The 20,048-nt window shown below is 47.9% G+C and overlaps 1 protein-coding gene across 6 annotated transcripts in view; it reads right to left on the bottom strand.

Moving 5' to 3' along the window:
* Positions 1–4,523: 4,523 nt before the first annotated feature.
* The window catches only part of LOC117210537, a 71,369-nt gene continuing 55,844 nt past the window's right edge, over positions 4,524–20,048 (bottom strand). For all 6 annotated transcript variants that reach the window (XM_033453655.1, XM_033453657.1, XM_033453653.1 and 3 more), the window contains 2 exons: positions 9,337–9,489; positions 4,524–7,043 (listed from right to left, as the gene is read on the bottom strand). In XM_033453655.1, the coding sequence (XP_033309546.1) occupies positions 6,072–7,043; positions 9,337–9,489 (1,125 nt within the window). In that variant the 3' untranslated portion in view covers positions 4,524–6,071. The remainder of the gene's footprint in view (positions 7,044–9,336; positions 9,490–20,048) is intronic.

Here is a 20,048-nt window from a genome sequence, read left to right as displayed (position 1 = left end):
GAGGGATAGGAAGGTTGAAACGAGGGTAGACACTAGCCGGGATATAGGTAGGTATACTGGATACTACGGGAAAATAAGAGATCTTCCCGCACGACTCGCGATACGAATTACAATGGCCGGCGGGGGTGGCGGCGACCTACGTTCACCCTCGTCCCCCCTGCCCTCTGCTTCTCTGTGCGACCTGCTCTTCGCCACCAGTTCTCTTGGTTTCTTACACAATTTGAGCCGTGTCGCGGTAGTCGGAATTTTAAAACGACCAGCCGTTGCTTGATCGTGATCAGCCTGGTGCTCGCTACGATCACTGGTAATGGAGTTGCGCGATATGCAGCCCGGTCTGGGTATTTGTTAATAACTAGGTTTGCACCCGGCGAGAGTGCGTCGGCTTTGAGCTGTCCAAGTTTGCGCACGGGAACTTGGGTCGGATTCTCCGTTGTGAATCTACAGGGTGTACGAATATTTTACTGCTTGACATAGAAAAAAAGAAAAATGCTTTTCACCATGAAACTTTATCTCGATGTTATTTTTATGATTTTAGAAAAAAAGAAACGAAGCATTCGCGAAAGAATTCTCGGCAATTTGATTTTTAGAGCCGCTCGAAATCGCTGATTGAGAGGTCGCGCTCCCGAAAATTGTATCTTCGTAAAGAGCTATTTATCCTTTTTCAACCTCAAACAGCTGCCAACCTTTAATATCGGTTACAATTGTTTCTTACCTCTGCTTATCGTAAATTTTTGTAAATTTGTTGTATATCGATCAATCACGCGATATGTAGATTAATTCCTACAAGCACTGTTAGCAGCAACGAAACTTTTAACAGTTTATTTTCATCTGTCGCACTACATGCTACTCGCAGATGACACTTGCACACGCGAAACGAAGAAAAACTCCGATGAAATTTATTCGAGATAACATCACACGGCGCTGATCAAACCTCGTCACAGGTAAACCTAAAAAGAAATGGGCAGAACTGTCCCGTTACACCCGCAATACCGTGGGTGAAGAATAGCTTCAAACCCTACGATTTGTCATGGGTCGATCGTCGGTGGCGCCGACTCGATATCGATATTTAATACCCCCGAAGCCTAATGGACATCCGCGGTGACGAACGAATCGAAGCAGGCATTGTCGAGCGATGGCGCAATTTACATTTTTCCCCCGCCGGAGGAAGCCCGTGACACGAGGAGATCACGAGGAGCTCGACGAAGAACAATGGACGTCACGCACGAGTCGTGGCATGCTCGTGAGAGAGAGAGAGAGAAAGAGAGAGAGAAAGAGAGTGAGAGAGGGTGGAGAGGAGAATGTTAAATCACTGGCCGATCGAGTTACGCCACTTAAGCTCCGATAATATAGTCACCGTGTTAGGGACGCCTTAATCGGTCTACCGAACCATTGAAAACGAAAGTCGGGTACTGCGGGTGAACGTATAGAAACGTGTAGAACGGGTGGGAGGCGAGCTGATAGGCTTCGATCACGAGTTCGCAACGGATTCCGCGCAATGCCGCGGGAAAACGTACGACGACCGCGTACTACCCGCGGGGAAAGTGTAACCGTTCGTTGAAATCTCCGGCGGAGTTTCGGCGCTTCTTAAATTTCTGCCGCAGAATACGACGCTCGTCGAGCTTATTGCGCCAAGCAAAGATCGCGGAAGTTGTTCGCGATAACGAATATTTTGAAAAGGGTCGTAGAGATGGTGAATAAAACAGTCTGAAAGATTTGCGATAGGAATCTTTTTCTACCAAAGATTATATTTTAAGTGGAAATGCTTAGAGAAAAGACGCGATAAATCAGATCTAATTTGATATCTTAAGAAGATTTCTTCTTTATATTTGTTGAAAGATTTTTATTCGTTAATCCGAGATTATTTGACACGTTCATACAGTTAAGGTCGATGTTAGTACTGAACATTCGATTTTAATCGATTATCTCGTTAATGCAGAAAGTTGCTGTTGCTTTTAGCTCAGCGCATCCGTCTGTCATTTCTTAACGCTTCAGTTCTATATTCTTAAAGGATCGTTCAATGAAAAAGTCAAATTCCTACCTGCAACGTAAACGTAGTAATAATAGTTGTTGATTTAATAGCGTTAGATGGCGAATGGAGAGACGTCCGTTCGTTGAAATCACCTTCAATTTCGATACTTATCCTCTATCGATCGCTTTGCCAGCGGCGAACGAAGTTGCACCCGCAAACTTGCCGCGTTTCATAATGACTTTTACGGTATATGGTTGAAGACAAATCAGTAGGGATCTCGTTCGAACAAGCAGCGCAATGGCTTGAATCTACTTTTGAAGAAACTCCTCTCGTAATCGTCGAATATAATGGCGACTTCTCACTCATGCAACCGTGCAAAATTAGTCAGATTATAGAGCTTCGTCAGCCGTTTACCGAAAATCATCGAATAAGACGATCGTATTTTATGATAACGCGTGAATGGAAATCGCGTGGAAGGAGGGCAATAAACCGAATAGAAAATTTTGTATTTTCGTGAAGGACAACCGTGAATATTAGCTCCTTGATTGGTCATCAAGAATTTGTGATAGATTTTTCATGAAAGCGTTTATGGTTTGACAGAAACACATAAGTATTATCAACGCGTTGTCATAAATGAAAAATATTTTTCCAGCGACGTAGAAAATGAAAAGTGCAAACGAGAAATTAATTTCTAAAACTAATCTCAAATTTTGTCGAATGTATATTTTCGGATCGCATTCTATCCGCCCTAACGAACTCTTATAGGATCGAGTTTCGTACGAACGAAACTATACGGAAAAAGGAAAAGAAATTGAAATAAGAAAGACTCGTTGCTTGAACCGGAGTTTACCTTCCTCGGCAATCGAGCAGGCGTCAACATTCGGAAGGAAGGATCGCGACAAACGGGATCGCCGTTGCCCTCGGGCAGCGGATAAGACCTCGCGGGATGATAAGAGAAAGAAAGAAAGTAACATGGAAGAAGACGAATCGGGAAAAGGAGGGACAGTCGGGTTTCTTAGAATTCTCGTTATTCCAGACGAGCAGAGCCGACCGTGGCCGGGGAAAGCCACGAAATATCCGAAGAAAAACACGTTTCCAGAGCCGAATCGATAGCAACAATGCTGTGGCAAAAGCACGAGGCCTCGGCTCGCGTGAGGACGAAGGGGCACCGAGGAAAGGGGAACTCTCTCTCTCTGAGCCGTGCGCTAGAGGGTAGGTAGAGGGAGCCAACGAACGAGGGTGAGACAACGAGCGGAATACGGCAGAGAGACAGAGAGAGTTAGGAGAGGACAGAAAGGGGAAGAGAAAGAGGGAACCAGAAGAGCAGTAACAGGCAGAAAGAGAGAGGGTGGAAAGCGTGGTGCGAGGCAGCCTTATTGGAATCGTGGAGAGGGAGGTGAGTTTTCCTAAGGGCAGAGGGATAGGAACGGAAGAGACAGGTGGCGAGGAGCGAAGAAGGAGGGGTAGAGAGAAAAGGGGGACTTAGAGAGAGAGACAGGACCGGTTGATGGAACGAGGCCGCTACAACGTTGGCAACAGCCAGATGGGAAAAGGCTGCATTACCTGTGGTGCCTCGAAGAAACGATCCTTACCTAGAGCGATAGAGGAAGAAAAGGAGAGAGAGCAAGTAACTTGCCCCTCTGCCCTTTCCTTCTTTGTTAAAGGGGACTCTCGATCATTCTATCCTCTTTGTTCGTGATATTAAAGTACGTCAAGGCGCCGTCGATTCGACTGTACTCGGTTCCACAGCCAGAAGTGTCAATTGCGTTCATTGTTCGTTCGTAGAGCGTAAGATCGACGGATCTTTCCACGGGCTTTCCACAGTTTGTCTCGTGAAAAGATTATATTGACGGATGAAAGGTTGCGCGTATCTTCGTATGGATCGCGTCACGCATATCCAAGACGACGATCATCCGTGGGATCTTTAATTTTCGAGCGCAGACTCGACACGGCACCAACGAGATAGTAAACTTTATATTAGTTTTGGAAATATCTGGATAAGGTTCGTCTCTCGGCGAAACTAATGAAACGTGAATGCGAAGAAGGAAAAATGAAAACGCTGTTCGTTCGGATTTTGCGATTTTATATATTTTCCCATCTTGTTCGTGTGCAATTTAAATATAATAAAATAATAATAATTAATTATTAATTATAATGATTATAACTGTCGCAGTAATAATAATAATAATAATAATAATAATAATATTAATAATAATAATATTAATAATAATAATAATATTAATAATAATAATAATAGGAATAATATTCATAATAATAGAGCCGCGCGCTCTTTTCTTTACCCCTTAACGACTAACTGCGCTATGTTACAACGATTATATACAAAATAATAGATTCGGTATTATTCAACACTTTCGAAGGTTCCTTCTCTTAAGTTACATTATTTTCTTCAAACGTCTGTCTCTACTTTCACAACGATTATCAAACTCCTAATACGAACACGTTCGCGCGTGATCACACGTTCACGCCTGCGCGGCGTCTTTAACGACAAGATAATATAATACACGAAGAAACTACCTTCTATACTTTTTTTTTTTTTTTAATATCATACACAAGGCTAGTCTACACGGTCAAATACGAAAATGTTTAGCGTCGTACGAGTCACACCCGTGGAACCTGTCTCGTTCTCGACGATAGCTCAAACATCGATCAACGATTCGATGGAATTCCCTAAAAAGAGGAGATCCTCGTCGTGGCCTTTTACGATGCCTTTGGTATAATATTCGTTCGCGCTAGGTGAGGTCCCGATTACACGAAGATTATATTTGTTCGTCCTTTAATATTAATCTACTCTTCTGAATATAATCACCATTTCGTCGTAATCATCATCACGAGAAATCGGATGCTGCGAATTGAACGTAATTGTGCGTCTCACGTATCCAAAGAATCGATGACGAGTCTCGCGTTCGAAAACTGAAAATGTCAACGAACGATTAAAACGAACAACGTGAAATCGAAATGAACATACTCGTATATCGCAAATATAGATGGTGAATATTTGTTATCAGATATCTAAACTCGGAGTTCGACGAGATAGTTTTTGTTCCCGTGCCAAATTATCGCATATTCGTCGAACTTCGTCGACGATAAAACGAAAGGCCGAAAAGTGTCGCGGGTCAACGAGTCAGAGGTCATCATCGATCTTGTTCGACGGTTAAATATTCAGAAGCTGTCCTTCTAGCTCCTGTCGAAACCGCCGTCCATTTCGGGGACCTCTGTCTAACGAGCGGATCGCGTTCCACTCGGATCTCAAAATATCGAACTGGATCGCGCGATAGAAGGGCCTGCGGTGCTCGGCTTGCGGTCGTTCCCTCCATAAATCGACAACGTGCGACAGAGTCGACCCATATTTTGACAGACTCACGAATAATTCGTCTCGTTTCGCCGTCTATATCGAGCGCACGAAACGAGATCCGATCCAGCCCCGGTCCCGACTTTAACTGACGTTGACGCCACGACGCCGACCAAGTAATTGATCTTATCCGGTTTAATAGATGATCGCGTTAGCCGATAGTTTGAATGGCAGCTAGGATCGGATATTGGCCGCGTTAACGTTCTCTCGTAGAAGAACGTGAACGCTGGATCGGTGGATGTTAGGTCTGATTATCTCTCGATCCGGTATACCGAATACGTTGGAAATTTATTCCGTAAAGTTTTGAAGAATCGTTTCTATCAAATATATTCGAAGCAAAATAAAGCCACCATATCTCAAGGATTTACAAAGCTGAGATCGTTCAAGAGTCTCTTAAGAGATCGTGAAATCTGAAACTTGAACGTAAAGCTGTACCTTCGTTAATGGAATTCGGTGTACGGTAGTGACGAGATTGAGATTAGTATCGATCGAGTCTGTTTATGACTGCTTCCCCTGTCGCGTTTCCATTCTTAAACCACCTAACGGAATATAATAGAAAACTATACTTTTTTATACTCAACGTCCGATTAGAACAATATATCCATCGTATCGTCTCCCCGGCTGCGACGGCTGTAACAAAAACTCGTTCGCAACAGAAGTTTCCAACGAGGGGAAGAGTCAATAGAACGCTCCAGGATTCTTTCATATCTTTCGCGAATAGCGTCCTTTCTTTCACGTACGATTCTCGCCGGTTTGTACCGACACCTCGGGGCCTATCATCATTCCATTGGTCAGCACGTTGGCCGCCGTGGGCAAAACGAGCGGGCTTGGCATGGTTATCGACGGTCTGAGTCTTTCCGTGAGGGCCAGCATCACTTGGCAATGCAGGTGCTGAATAGTGGCCAATAGATTGAGATTGGTGTCGATTAATCCGGTAGCAGGGGAGTATCTGTCCCTCTCGACGGTATCGACGATCTCGTCCGCCGGCAGAACGGTCACTTTCTGCTCGAGCTCGGTCTCCTTGATCGCTGCAGCCTTGTTCTTCTCCGCCTGCTGCAGTAGCCTCTGCTGATGCTTCAGGTACGAGGTAGTGATGGGAAGACTGTAGTCGATGGGCGTGTTCTTAGGATCGAGTCCAGGGCTCCACGGCCTTGGCAACGGTTGGCTGGGCTGAGGGGACGGCGTTCGACCCTCTGGCAGCATCCTTTTCCTCTTGGACGAGGCCGAACTTCTCGAGCTCGCCCGGTCCGATTCCGGGGTTCTTCTCGAGTCCGGTAGGCTGTCCGCGCTCGGCAAAAAGCTACCGGTTACTGGCTCCTTCTTCAGCAAATTCGTGATACTCAAGGGATTGTACTTCTCCTCTTTCTCCTTTTCGGTCTTCTCCGTTGTCGATGGTACGGCGCTGCCCTTCTGATGCCTTTGGTGCCTATAACTGTACAGGGGCTTGCCCTCGCCGCCGTGATTTCCCTCGCGCAGCTTGGGACTGCTTTGCACCGTCGTCGACGTGGTCGAGAGGGCATTCGGGCTTAATGGCGTCGTCGTAGACGTTAGCGTGGTCGTCGCCAACGGTGTCGCCGACGTGGGCTGCGGTTGATTGGATAAATTCGTCGGGCTCGGGGTCCGCGGGCGTCGTTGGCATTCCGTACATCCCAAAAGAAATCGCGTTACAGCCTCTCGGGGAAGAAACGCGTACGTTTCGGTGATCTGAAACGAAATAGAAAGTTTTGCGTTAGAGAGAAGAAGATCCGTTCGAACGAAGGAAAGGAATTCTATTAAACTTAAATAACTCTGGAAATCTGCTGGCGTTGCAATCTCGCCGTTCGTGGCGTTCCTCGTGCCGAAATTCGGCGTCCTAGTTTCGTCGAAATCGGCACGAGAAACGTTACGTGTCGTTCCCTGGTGCGATACAGGCAGGATTAGAAAGCACGGGCCTGCACTCTCGTCGTGAACAACGTGAGTGACCCCTTTCGTTCCGCTGTCAAACGTCAGCGTCACGTGGAGCCGTTTCACGCGGAACGCCCACTAGGGAAAATTCATGAGCAGTAACGGAACTTTGATGTCTTTGCGAGAAGGTATTTAGCCGGAGGGATGTTCTCTGCCTCTTAATAGGAAACGTTTCTCTCTAAGGAGGTGGAGGAGCGGCATAACTTAATCAAGGATGGGAGACTGCGAGCCGAGAAAGGCAATGGTCGACCCGCATACACGTGTGCAAACTAGACGTATATGTGTCTGTACGTACGTGTGGCTGGGTGAAGGTGCACGACACGCTGAGGTAATTCGATAAGATTTACTCGAGGCTCGTCTAAAAGGCGAAGAAAAGAGCCGTAAGTAAGAAACAGGGATAATGGCTTCTGGATCGACGTGACATACCCACGAAAGATCACGAGACCAGTAGACAGCGATCGCAATTCGTACTCCTCTCGAGCATCGACAGAAGTAAAACGGTTTGGAAAAACAGAAACGTGCGGAGAAATAACGTTTCACCTGTTTCTTACGTACGTAGTTTTTCGTATGTGCCTGAAGCTATTGTTACTGTTAATTGAAAATTACACGTTAGGTTGTGAATTAAGCTTTAATAGCGTGCAAGAACTTTTGCGTGAGTCGATTAGATCTTTCGCCGCGAGGAAAACGAACAGAGATTAATAAACGTCGCTGGTGGAGCGTGATTTTTATTACTTGTTAGCGCACATACGTTACGTGGAAGAAAAAGCTCTTGTAACGTTAATTTCAACGTCAAATTTTCCTATTAGACGAGCATAATTCGGTAGTACGGTCATCGAGCGCGTGTCTAGTCGATGTCTCGATCAGTTAACGTGCTTGTAATTCTTCTCATTTTTCGAACCTCGTTTCCTACCGAAAGAATAAAAAAAATATGCACGATAGAGGAGCATTGAAATTAAAATGAGCAACGAGTTCGGAAAGACCGCCACCTGGTTAGCTTGATAAACGGGTATCGACTGAGCGAATATTTCGACGTTGAAACAGCATCGTTGCGGGAAGGGTGAATCGCGAGACGAGACGAGGCGAAGCGTGGCGGCGCGCGATACCGCGGAGGGTGAGTTGCCGCGAGCCGATGAATCGCGCCTTGTAACAGCGACTTAAACGTTAAAACGGTTGCAGGGTCGCGGTTCTAGGCTGGCCGGCGGTGCACGCGTGCGTGCGTGTGCGCGCGGCCGCGTGTGGGTGCACCAGTAAGCAGGCAATGCAACAAGTGTCCTGAGGTTTTGAATCACAAGCAGATCGCGGTGGTCGAGAGAGAGAAAGAGGACAGCGACGCGACTCGAATGGGATAGGGTGGCGGTTGAGGGTGGGTGGCGAGGGCGGGAAGGTCGGAGGGGTTGCGAACGAGAGAAAGAGGAACGGACAAGCGGAGAAAGAGGACGAACCGATCGGGTCGCGGGCGGAGGACGGTGTCACGGAACAGATATGATACCCCGGAGAGAGGTTTACGCAAACGCGCGCCGGAACACGTGAGATGACGTGTGGTATCGAGTGTTCGACGCTTGAATGCCTCGATACCTTCTCCCCCGGGAACGGTAAATATCGCGTGTCGCGGTCGGCCATGCAAGAATTCGGCTCGTACGATCCCGAACGGATTCGGGGTCATCGCCGCCCGTACCGATATATCTTTTCTCTAGGGAGATCTGCTCGCCGATTGAATTTAAATCGCATCGAACATCGCAGGGAAAATGTTGCTTCTTCCAAGGGTTACGATGCTTTCTTTTTTCCTTTCGCGAGGTTAACCAGGAACGCGATTAGCCAGAGACTTTGAGATTTTTTGATCGTTTGGTTTTCTTTTTCGGTACGTCCGATGCGATAGAATCGTAGGATTTTGTTCCTTCGTGGACTCGATTAATCCTCCTAAGGATATATCTTTTTCACCGCGCTGCACGGAAAGTCCGCGAACTCTTCGAACGTAGATGTACCGCTTAATATCCAAGCGCATCAACATCTACGGGAAAGTAACGAGTAGTAGATATTCCTGTTTGAAACTTACCGTCCTGTACGTTCTCTTTTGACCGGCATGCTTCCCCGGACGACCCTCAAGGTCAACATGGACAGCATGAATAATGTCGAAGAAGTTTTCAACGATCGCGACTTTCTTGTACACTCTTCCGGGTGGAACGGTACCCTCGGCGCCGTTTAACGTCTGAAACCAACGTATGACATAGTTAAAAATTCAATCTAACTTTTAAATAGTCGAGTAGATAGAAAAAAGACGATCAGTTCCGGGGATTTATTAGAATACGTCGCATTAATGCTTGTTGTTGCCAACTTATTAAACTTGGCGACACCTGCCAATTAAAGTAGAATTACACTTTCCATTTGATCGATTAGTTTCTGTAATAAACTTGGACAAATAACAAACGCATTCTGGATCAAATTTCATCGCGCAGGATGTGTCTCCCTTTGTAATTTCGAAATATCTATTTAATTCGACGATCGTCTTCTAAGTTTGCGAGCATCGATGCCATCTAAGTAAACGGCTGTAACTGCGCAGCAAATACGAAGAAGGTCTCTACCTTCGTGTCTGATGCACGCCAGATATCTACGGTTCCTTTACCGACGGATGTTCACGCTTTGCTATGGTCGGTAAAAGTTTGGCAACGTCGCGTTCGCCAACTCTGTCGTCGGTAATACAGATTTCTATAGGGTCCAATCTCCTGACTCGAGATCGTTGTAACACCTCTTTGCAAATACCTAATTTCGTTAAAAGACATTAAGTAACTTTGGGAAATCGTCGTACAGACATTTCTCCGTGCTCTCCGACCTTTCGCGTTGTCTAATATCTAGAAGCTGAAACTCGTCAACCCATGTCGAAAAAACAGATAAACAGCGGCGATCGATTTTTGCAAACTTTAAAATTGCCTGAAAAATCCTAACAGTCAGCTTCTCGATCTGACTGACGACAAACGACATCGAGATACCCAGCATTCTACGAATACGTTCTGCGTTTCCGTATCGAAACACTGGGAATCGAGGGTCGAGAGAAAAAATTCCAACTACCTCGGAAACTCGATTAACTGCGGGACGCGGGTGGCGTGACGGTCCGCGGGCATGGCCGCGGTCAGATTGTTCGGACGAACTTTCCGACCTTAAGAAGTTACGGGCGCATGCGCGACATTATTGTATTTCCCTAAACACCTGTTGAAGGGTAAAGTTGAACTCGTGGGGGGTTTACGACTCGGTTAAGTGGCTGCGGTCAGGCGGGATAACAATGCCGATATCTAGGTGACCGCCGCCTTAAGATAACACGCGGTGCGCCCGATCGAACGACCACGGACCGCCCCCGTCTCTCCCTCCGTTTTCCTCCGCCTCCGCTGTAATTGGACGTAATCGTGGCGACGATCCCGCGCGTCTCTTCTTCGTCGGGCTGCCAACGGAAATCGATGCTTTCGCAAATATCAGGGCGACGCGATCATTCAATTTTAAGCGGCCAACCGAACGGAGGTGGATTAAAACGGAGCAGACCGCGTTCGATCCGACGACCGATTTCATCGGGATATTATAATACTGAAATATTTCGCGCTATCGCCAGCGGGTTACTCTGAAAATAAACGCGTGTCTGGTGTGCAGACGCGACGCGGGCTCTGATATCAAATCGTGAAAAAATATTTTTCGACGAATCGGTTGAATTCGAGTACGGAATTCTTTAGCGAAAGTATAACTACGTGGTAATCGTGCTAGATGTTTTACGATCGTTTGAATTCGCAGCGCAGATAGCTCGCTGCGACGAACAAACGTAGCGATAGAGGTAAATTTAGGATAACGAAAGGAATTTCGGACGAGAGCTTTTGGATATCGGATCGTTTGCGTAGGCGGATAAAATCTCCGATAATGTTGCGCGATACGCAAATATTTGTACGATGACCAGAGATCCTCCTTACAGCTATTCGCTTATTTTCTCCCGCTCTATTTTCTAATCTAACGAAACTTTTCAAAATTGTGAGTTTCGAAGGTGCGCGACTTAATGTCAAAATTAGTTGACCGTCTATCGTCGTTCTTGCCACTCCATAAACCAAGCAGAACCGCGTCCCTAAATTTCTCGACAACGAGAAATTTCATGCAGTAAGCGTCAAGAGACCGCGATCCCGATCCCTCGAAACCCCAATATAATCGTCGATGATCCAGCAGAGTACCGGGGTCAGACAACGTCCGGAGTCCACCCCCGTCGAGATAGCCTGTGTTCGATCGAAACGGGCGGAGATTAACCTACTTGAGGGAGTGTATGTGTCTTGCGTCCGCTTATGTAAACGCACACGGGGGTGAGTTTCATGGCTGAATACGGCCGAGCAACGGACAAGGAGAAATAGAGGGCGAGAGAGAGGAAGAGAGAGAGAGCTCGGCATTCTGTCGCCTGTGGATGGCCGTCGTGTCACGCAGTGCGTATTGGCATATAACGAGAGTCCACGGTCTGCCGCATGCCTCCACGGGCAGAGATGTGTCTGGAAACGCGTCGACGTTGAATATGTATGCCACTTTGAGCCAGTCGTTCTAAGAGCTGTTTTAATGTTTAATACAAAGCGGAACGCGAATGTTCGTGCTTTGTTTTCCGTTAGAGCGCCGACGTCGGACCCTCGAGCGTCTTCTTGGCGCGGTTGCATTCCAGCTTGTAGGAATTTTCATCGAACGGAGAAGTTTCAGCTCGAGATAAATCGATAATAGTTTGGATCGAACTCGATCGAGCGGCGCGAGTGACGATTCCAAGTATCTGGAAATCTGCGAATCGACGCTATTCCGTTTATCGACACGGATAGGCTATCGAGTTTTAGCTTCTCCAAAGAAACCAAACGTTGGTTTTCTCTAATTTTCGTAATTTTCGAAAAATCTCTCTCTCTCTCTCTCTCTCTCTCTCTCTCTCTCTCTCTCTCTCTCTCTCTCTCTCTCTCTCTCTCTCTACAGGTCGAAGATATTAAAATCTCCTTAACCGCGAAACTGCGTGCTAAATTGCGTTTTTGTTTTCATCTATCGTATCGCGTAGCGATAGGCATGGCGCGCGCAGAAGGAAAATGGAATGCCAATAGCAACGAAAGTGTTAAATCACGGCTGAATAATTGAAAGTAAACGACCGACTACATATCGCTAGCGATATGGACCGGATTCTAATCGAAGCATCGATCCGCATTCCATCTCTATTATCGTCGACTACCTCTTCAACCCCTTCCACGTGATTTGATGTTCGCAGAACGCGTTGAACGAGCACGTCGTTATGCGTAGGTATGCGCGTGAAAAAGGTATGGGGAAGCAGGCCGGAAAATGTCTGGCGACGGAGCTCGAGAATAGAAGCGAGTCGGTGACGGCATAAATCCGTAGGAGGCGCGGCACGGGCCAAGTTTGCGGCTCAACGAAATCCGGGTATAGCGGGTGTTTTAAAACCCCACGGACCGCGAGTTTGCATTTTAAACGAACGACCGGTCGTCCGGTTTGGGGAGGAACGGGGAGGGGCACGGGGGCAGAAAACAACGCGCGGCCGCCACGCAAACGCGCGGCGACGAGAATCGGATTAAAAAAAATTCACGGGGGACTCGCGGGCATCGAGACGCGCGTGAAACGTGCGTGGATGGGCGCCCGAGGAATCGGCTAACGGGTGGCCCGTTTCGAACGAGTTTCAAATTCGCCCGAAATCGAATTACAGCCGTTCCCCTTCGGTATAACACGGGGCTTGAATCGCATCGAACTTTGAACGAATCGGCCGCGCTGGAAAACCGAGACAATCCGTGAATAGCGCTCCACGCCTCGGTCGCACGGACAATCGAATAAACAGGATATTCGTTTTTATCGTCTATTAACCGTTCGGCATTTTCCGGCCAGATATTCCGCGTTGCGGTTGTCCCTTTACGACGATGCTTAGCATTGGCTATCACGCGTACAACTATGCGCCGCCGTTAGAACGTGTGATATTTCTTGCAAAAAAGTAAAAAAGAAGAGAAAAAAAGAAAGGAATTAAAAATTGGAAAAGTCGCTCTGTTCGAAGATAGTTGGAGAAATTGGCAGCAGCCAAACGGAAAGATCGAAAAGAAACTGCGTAAGTCGTTAAAGAAGAGTGTGGTCGATGGAACGCGCGGTTCTACCGCATCCAGAGTTGAACAACGAAAAGTCGGTCAGCCAGGGAGTGATCGCGTCGGCTAACGATTCGCAAGTTGCCGGAACAATTAATAGTTGAACGAAGCGAAGTAAGTCGTAAGTAAGCCAGAAATGCGTGGGGATCGGTCGAGATCCCCGAAGAACCGAGTAGGGTTAACGAAGCGCCGGCAAGAAAGTTACCACGGAGTATCGTTACCGTGGCGTCGTTTCGGTAACTTTGGATTACGTAACTCGCGCTGCACCGGCGTCAAGTGCTTTCGCAATTCGCGTATGCGCGTGTAACGACGACCGTGACGCCGATGAACGTTCTGCGCGTCGATTGCAATTCCTATTTCGACGTCGTACCACTCCGACCAACGAAACCACGCCACTTTCCATGCTGCTGCTGTGTTTCGTTACGGCTCTCGATTAAATTCTTAAGTAGTCGACCAATGTGTATCTATATTCGGAGGAAGACGATACGCGGGCGTGGAAGGAAATCCGTTGCTTCCATTCGCGAGTCACGAGCCCGAGACGTTGCCCGAAAGCATCTCCGACGCTCCGCTCCAAACCCAAAAATCTCGGTCTGGCAACACGACCATCCGGCAGACTCGCCTACTGACTCGATGACGCAAGCGAGCGGCCGCCGGCTGACGTCAAGAAGTTCGGGAAACGTTCTGAAAATAGTATACGCGCGTAACGCGCTGTCCTGGCACGCATCGCGCTGGACGAGCGGATCTAGGCGAGGCAGCGCGGCGGCTTCTCTAACGGGCAACCGTAGCCATTGAAACGGTCCTGAGGTGGCGGCGTGTCCGTTGCATAACAACGATACTAGGAAGCGGCGCGAAAGTGGCACGGTATCATTGCGGCCGGCCGTTAAATATTCTCAACGAGGTCGGATTACCTCCATTACGTGAAGGAACGACACGGCTGGGCCGTTCAGGAAAGAGCCCGCGAGGAGTATACTCGGAACTGCCTCTTTCTCTCTCTTCGCCTCTTCTACCCTGCTCGTTTCTTCGTGCTGCTTAACGGGTTCCGTGCCAATGCGAACCATCGGTGGCCAGTAATAGCGGACAGCGGATGGCTAGGGCGCAAAGTTCGTCAGGCGAATGAAAACGTTACATATTTCGTAGCGTTGTTGTCGTGGGAGGCAGACGTAAGAGAAGACGAAAGGTTAGGAATCGATACCGGTATTTCGTTTGCGAATTACTTTTCTCCTAATCAAGCTAGCCAGCAAGTTCCGCGTGGAAAATGAAATGAAACGAAAATGAAACGAAAGGAGAGCGTCGAGGGTCGATTCAAAAGCCACGATATGTCCAGGTTCGCTGAATCAGCGTATAACCGCCGCAACCAACACTCTCTCCTTTCCGAATAAGTTCTGCATTGTTCCTTCCTGTTGCATCTCTGTGTACGCGTGTTACGTCTAAGTACTCGTTTCCCACGTAGTATCGCGGTTCTACCACGTCGTGCGCTATAATCGAAGCTCGTTACCGCGGCGAAGAGTTTCGAGCGACGCTGGAACGCTTGCTTTTCCCTCGGAGAACGTTTCTCGAAAAAAAAAAAAAAAAAAGGAAAAAGAAGGAAAAAAGAAGAGGAAGTAAGGTGGAACAGGCCCGAAAGGAGCGGACCCACGTCGGAACGTAGAGAGCGCATGTATATACACCTGGATCTATCGGAGCCCCAACTATATCGACGTTTGTTTTTCGGATCCCGGCTCCTTTCTTCTGACCGACTCGGGTTAGTTTTCGTCCGACGGGACAGGGCGCTGGGAGCCAGGCCACCCAGTAGCCATTTAGATAAACGACCCGGCCCCCGTTGAGTGCCGCGGGACGCCGCCACGGAAACAAGTATACCCGTGCGACGAAAAACGAGCAACGAAGACGGACGTATGCACGCGTGGTGGAAAAGGAGAGAGGAGAAAAGGACTGACACGCTTCCAGACGGTCACAGGCTGCTGCCTAGAAGTCGACGGAGAACTCGAAGGCGCACCATACGAGATCATACCACGAGACTCGTAGCGGTCGTAGCCTGAAAAAGTGTTTGGGTTTCGGTGACGGAACAAAGAGTCTCTCAGTTGCGGATCCTACTTTCGCGTTCTCGTTTATTTGACCAAACCCTCCGTGCTCCGCCCTGCGTCTCGCGTTCCAAGTCGATATTTGTTGATCTTGCCTCGGAGCCCACCGACGCGACGTCTGCCGTCGCCGATCGCCTCTGTGATTCTTCTCGGCGAATTCGCGGAGACGGCGTTTAGTCTGTCTTACGTTTGCCTGGCTTTCAATGGCAAGCGCGAGAACGGGTAACGATGGGGTGCGAACTCCGATAGGGTAGATTGGTAATGCGATTTGTTCGGTGTACAACGATTTATTTTTCCTGGCCTCGTTCAACCGAGCAACGTTTAATCTCTTTCGATTCGTTTAATCTCCTTCGATTTTCAATTTACTTTCGTAACCGAAATCCTGCGGCGTTGCAAAGACACCGTTCGATCTCGCAGAATTCACGCGATTGTCACGGTTTCGAAATATCTTGTCAGCGCTGGATTTACGACCGTTCGCTTGTTGGGACGCGACAAAGAGACGGACAACACTGGAGATCAAGATCCATGCTCGGTAATATTCAAATGCAAATGCCGATTATATAACGTTGTTCTCGCAGAAAAATAGAATAGCTCGCCTGTTGAGAATTTTTAACAAATCGACTCTCGCACTCTAGCTTCGGCTTCTCCCGCGCAGAGAAATTTCACGGTTAGATCGGCCTGCGATTTCTGCCAAGCTACGAAAGACCGACCGAAGGGGAGCATCGCCTGAGAAAGCTCTCGGAACGGGCTCCGTTTTTCAAGCGGCTCGTAGCAGTCGGTGATCTTGTTTCTCGTGGCGGTGTTTCTTTTACGAGCTGACCGGCGGAAGTCCGAGGTGGTGGTATCGACTTTCCTGCGGGCTCGTGGCATTTACAGACCCTCGGACGCGAGAGTATTCAGTTGTTCACGAACCGCTGGAATTTCGAAGAATGTTCTCGTAAAGCGGCCTCGCTACGAGAGAACGCTCTCTGCGTTATTCGCGAAATTGCTCCTCCCGCTAATCAGAACGCTTTTTAACCGAACACCGTATCTTCGGAATTCTTTGCCGGAAACCTGCCTTTTCTCGACGCTTATATCCATTCCTCTCGAGAGATACGAAACTTTCGTCGAGGCTGATTTAACTACGCGAGAATTTATAGAATACCACGATTGCTCGAGACGAAACAAAGATGAGACGGCAAAATTCCTCGTTCGAGCAGGGTGCCACCGTATGAAAATACCAAGCAACTCTCCACTCGTACAACGTATCGAAAGTGGAGCAACGATTAAACCAGATATTAATTTTCACGGTCCGATACCGCCAACAAAATTTCAGCTTATGCGGCTGAAACGACTCCTGCAACCAAGTAGAGACCGATAACGAAGACATTTTATCGTACGCAGTCAAAATAAGGCGTGGATTCGTTAAACGTGGGAGGTTTGCAAAGGAGTATGGCGATAAGATACGATGGAGATCGATTGCGAATTGAAGCGAGCCGAGTGTCGTAGCTGATGGAGATCGACAGCCACGATGTGCGAAAAAGGAGCAAAAATCTAAATTCGTTTCTTGCAGTCCGTTCGTTTTGCACGTAACAAAAGTTAAAGAACGTTGAGAAACGTCGGAAGAAGGGTAACTCGTATACGCGAAAATTACCGGTGAGATCGATCTAATTAAAAAACAAGAGGGGTCTCGTGGACTTTTGCCGTGAGCGCTGATCTTATTCATCCAGGACGAACCGCATCGCGGTGGCTCGCTTAAAAATCCCCAGGCGACCCGGAACTTTTCCAGGAAGTCGTTATAGCTTGGCACGGTGGTTCGCTAATTCGGCGCAACTTTCCAGCATTTTTCGCAGGCGATCTCACGGAGGAACTGCTGTTTTATTTATAGCGGAACGCGCTTCGTTACCTTTCCGCCCGATTATCGATCCTCGAGACGCTTTAGATACTCAACATACTACGTCTCACTCTCTCCTCCCTCTGCCCCTCTCTCTCTCTCTCTCTCTCTCTCCCTCCCTCTCTCTCTCCTTTGAGGCCCCGTTACTTACGGTATTACTTAAAATTTTATCTTCTGGCTGGAAACGAAACGAAAAACAGGAAAAGAGGAAAAAGGAGAGAAAAAGGCGGAATTCCTTTCGCGAGTCGTTTCATCGCGGACCAAGCGACAGCGTGGACCGAGGGGCGGCAAAGAGACAGACGAAAAAGAGAGATGCTCGCACTACGGTCGGATTCACCGTCAGTTCCCAAGGGTTTTTTGCTCGTCGCCTCCGCCTGAGTCGCAAATCGCGCGGTTTTATCGGCAGCAAGGCCATCCTGCTCGACACCTCCTCCTTCGCGTTAGATACTTAGGAAGCCCCGAACGACATAGACGCCCCCTCCTTTCCGGGCTGTTACGAAGCGCGGCCGAAAACCCTCAGGTTCGTTCATTTTAACGATTTACTCCGCGCCTACGGTAACAATGAAGCGCTACGAATTGCAGTCGAGTGCCTATCCGTGAGATGGCAAGGTTCGTCGAAAGTTCGACCGAGTGACGAACGTATTATCTTTGGATAAAGAAAACTGGTCTGCGTGGGCACTCAGATACGGCGCAATGCGATTAGAGCGGAGGTTGAAAGACAGACGATAAAGAGGTATCGGATTGTTCAGACCGTTCTTTGCACCACAGAGATCGTCGTGATTCGTAATGATCGATGCTATCCAGTATTTATACGATAACGACCGAATAAAAAATGGAATAAAACGAACAAGCCTTGCGTGAATTTCTGCGTCAAATGTGTCGTATTGTAAACATCACGTTCCAGTGCGAATCTGCAAAACCAACTATCCATTGAAAAAAAAAGAGCTGACCCGGGGAATAGCTGTCGGTGACCTTGACCAATCCAGCGATTCCAAATTACGCTGCAATCACCGATCAAATTCTAGCCGAATCGATAGCCCCGATGCATTCCCGCGATTCCATGCCAAACCCACGAGGTTCACCGCCGAAGCCCATCGACTCTCGGTGTCGCTTTCGCGTAAACCCAAGCCATTCTCCGCTGCAGTTACAATCGCGCTAAGGCCTTTCCCATCCTCCAAGCGGCGTCGATTCGCTCGTAAAAAGTCACGGATCTCGGATCTCTCCCTTCCTTCGGCTGTTCCTCTTGGTGCCGGTTGTTCGTGGTCGTTGGAGTCGTCGACTCTCTCTCTCTCTCTCTGTCCCTCTCTCTTTCTGTTTCCCTCTCATGGATCGCTAACGACGAGGCGCGAATCGATAAGGGACCGGCGGCGCTCGGTCGACTCACAGCGAGCGAGGCGGCGACCTGGAATCCGACGGCCCGTGACCGGAAACCGATCGTGTCGGCCGCACTGGCCGGCCAATCATCCGAAAAGCCGCGTCCGGCATGTCTGCAACGCCGATCCCGGAAAACCGGAACCTCCGGCTGCTCCCACTACGCCTGCCTGCCCCGCCCTGCACGTCCGTGCCGTTATCAAGATACCGCGGAAACGTATTCCGGCCTGTCCGCGTTCATTATCGACACGCCGGACGTTTTACGGCACTTCTACCGTCGCGCGGCTAGGATTGATTTCCAGATTTATGGCCGTCGAGCTCGCCTCGCTCGAGACGAGTGTCCTGTTGCTCTACCGAGGATACCTCGCCGCAATTTAAAGGGCTACCAGGTTTTTCACGATCGAGCAACGAGGAAGATTTCTTTCGTTGAGTTTTTACGACGATACTCGCACGTATCGATAGATCTTCAAAGTTTCGAGAAAATCGGAGGCTCCTTTGACTCGACTCAGACGCCAGTCGCAAGGCGAAAGGAAAAAGGAGGAATAAATTTGTAATTTACGTAAAGCATTGGCTATAAGAAGAGATACGTCTCTATAAAATTGCGCGAGAAAAATTCTTCGTTCATGAATATTTGATTTTGCCATATTTATAGATCTAAACGTTGATTTTAAACGCAAATCAGACCTCCTAACTTGAACTATTTAGCCCAAGGCAACTTTTTCATTAAAAAGTCATACAAGATCACACGACAAGTAAACTTTTTATACTTGGTGTAAATCGTATAAATAGACGAAGCCGATTGTAAATAAATCGTTCAAGGATATTATCCAAATAATGAATTATTAAAATCGGTTTTTCCGCGAAGACTGCTTCGAGGAACTGAGAGATCGTAAGGACTCGCGTATTCCGAGTATACACGATGCGTGTTTCTATCAAGAGTTTACGAAAAATTACACCAAACAGACTAAAATACGTCATTCGCGGGACGATGAACAACGACCATTTAAAATTCGACGTAAGAAAAAGTCTAATCTTATTTCTAGCCTGCGAACGTTTACGCAAATTCGTACTTTTACGAATATAAAGAAGTGGAAACCTTCCCGACAGAGGCTTTGTTTTCACGTCGATGTCGAAAGTCTATAGTCACTAGAAGTAATTGCGGACCTAGTTAGAAGGCGCTTCCGTCTTTGGTTATACAAAATTTCCAATCTCTGATTCTTACATTTACGTGTTCCATCTCGATCGCGTGATCAATTACTTTTCCACATAGTTTCATTACCGGCGCATTTTTATCCTCGGCGCAAGTACGACGTTACAGCGTAAGAAC

The sequence above is a fragment of the Bombus bifarius genome, unplaced genomic scaffold (genome assembly GCF_011952205.1).
Source record: "Bombus bifarius isolate JDL3187 unplaced genomic scaffold, Bbif_JDL3187 scf7180000008206, whole genome shotgun sequence".
Classification (NCBI taxonomy): Eukaryota; Metazoa; Arthropoda; class Insecta; order Hymenoptera; family Apidae; genus Bombus; species Bombus bifarius.
This window is presented reverse-complemented; position numbering and strand designations above follow the sequence as displayed.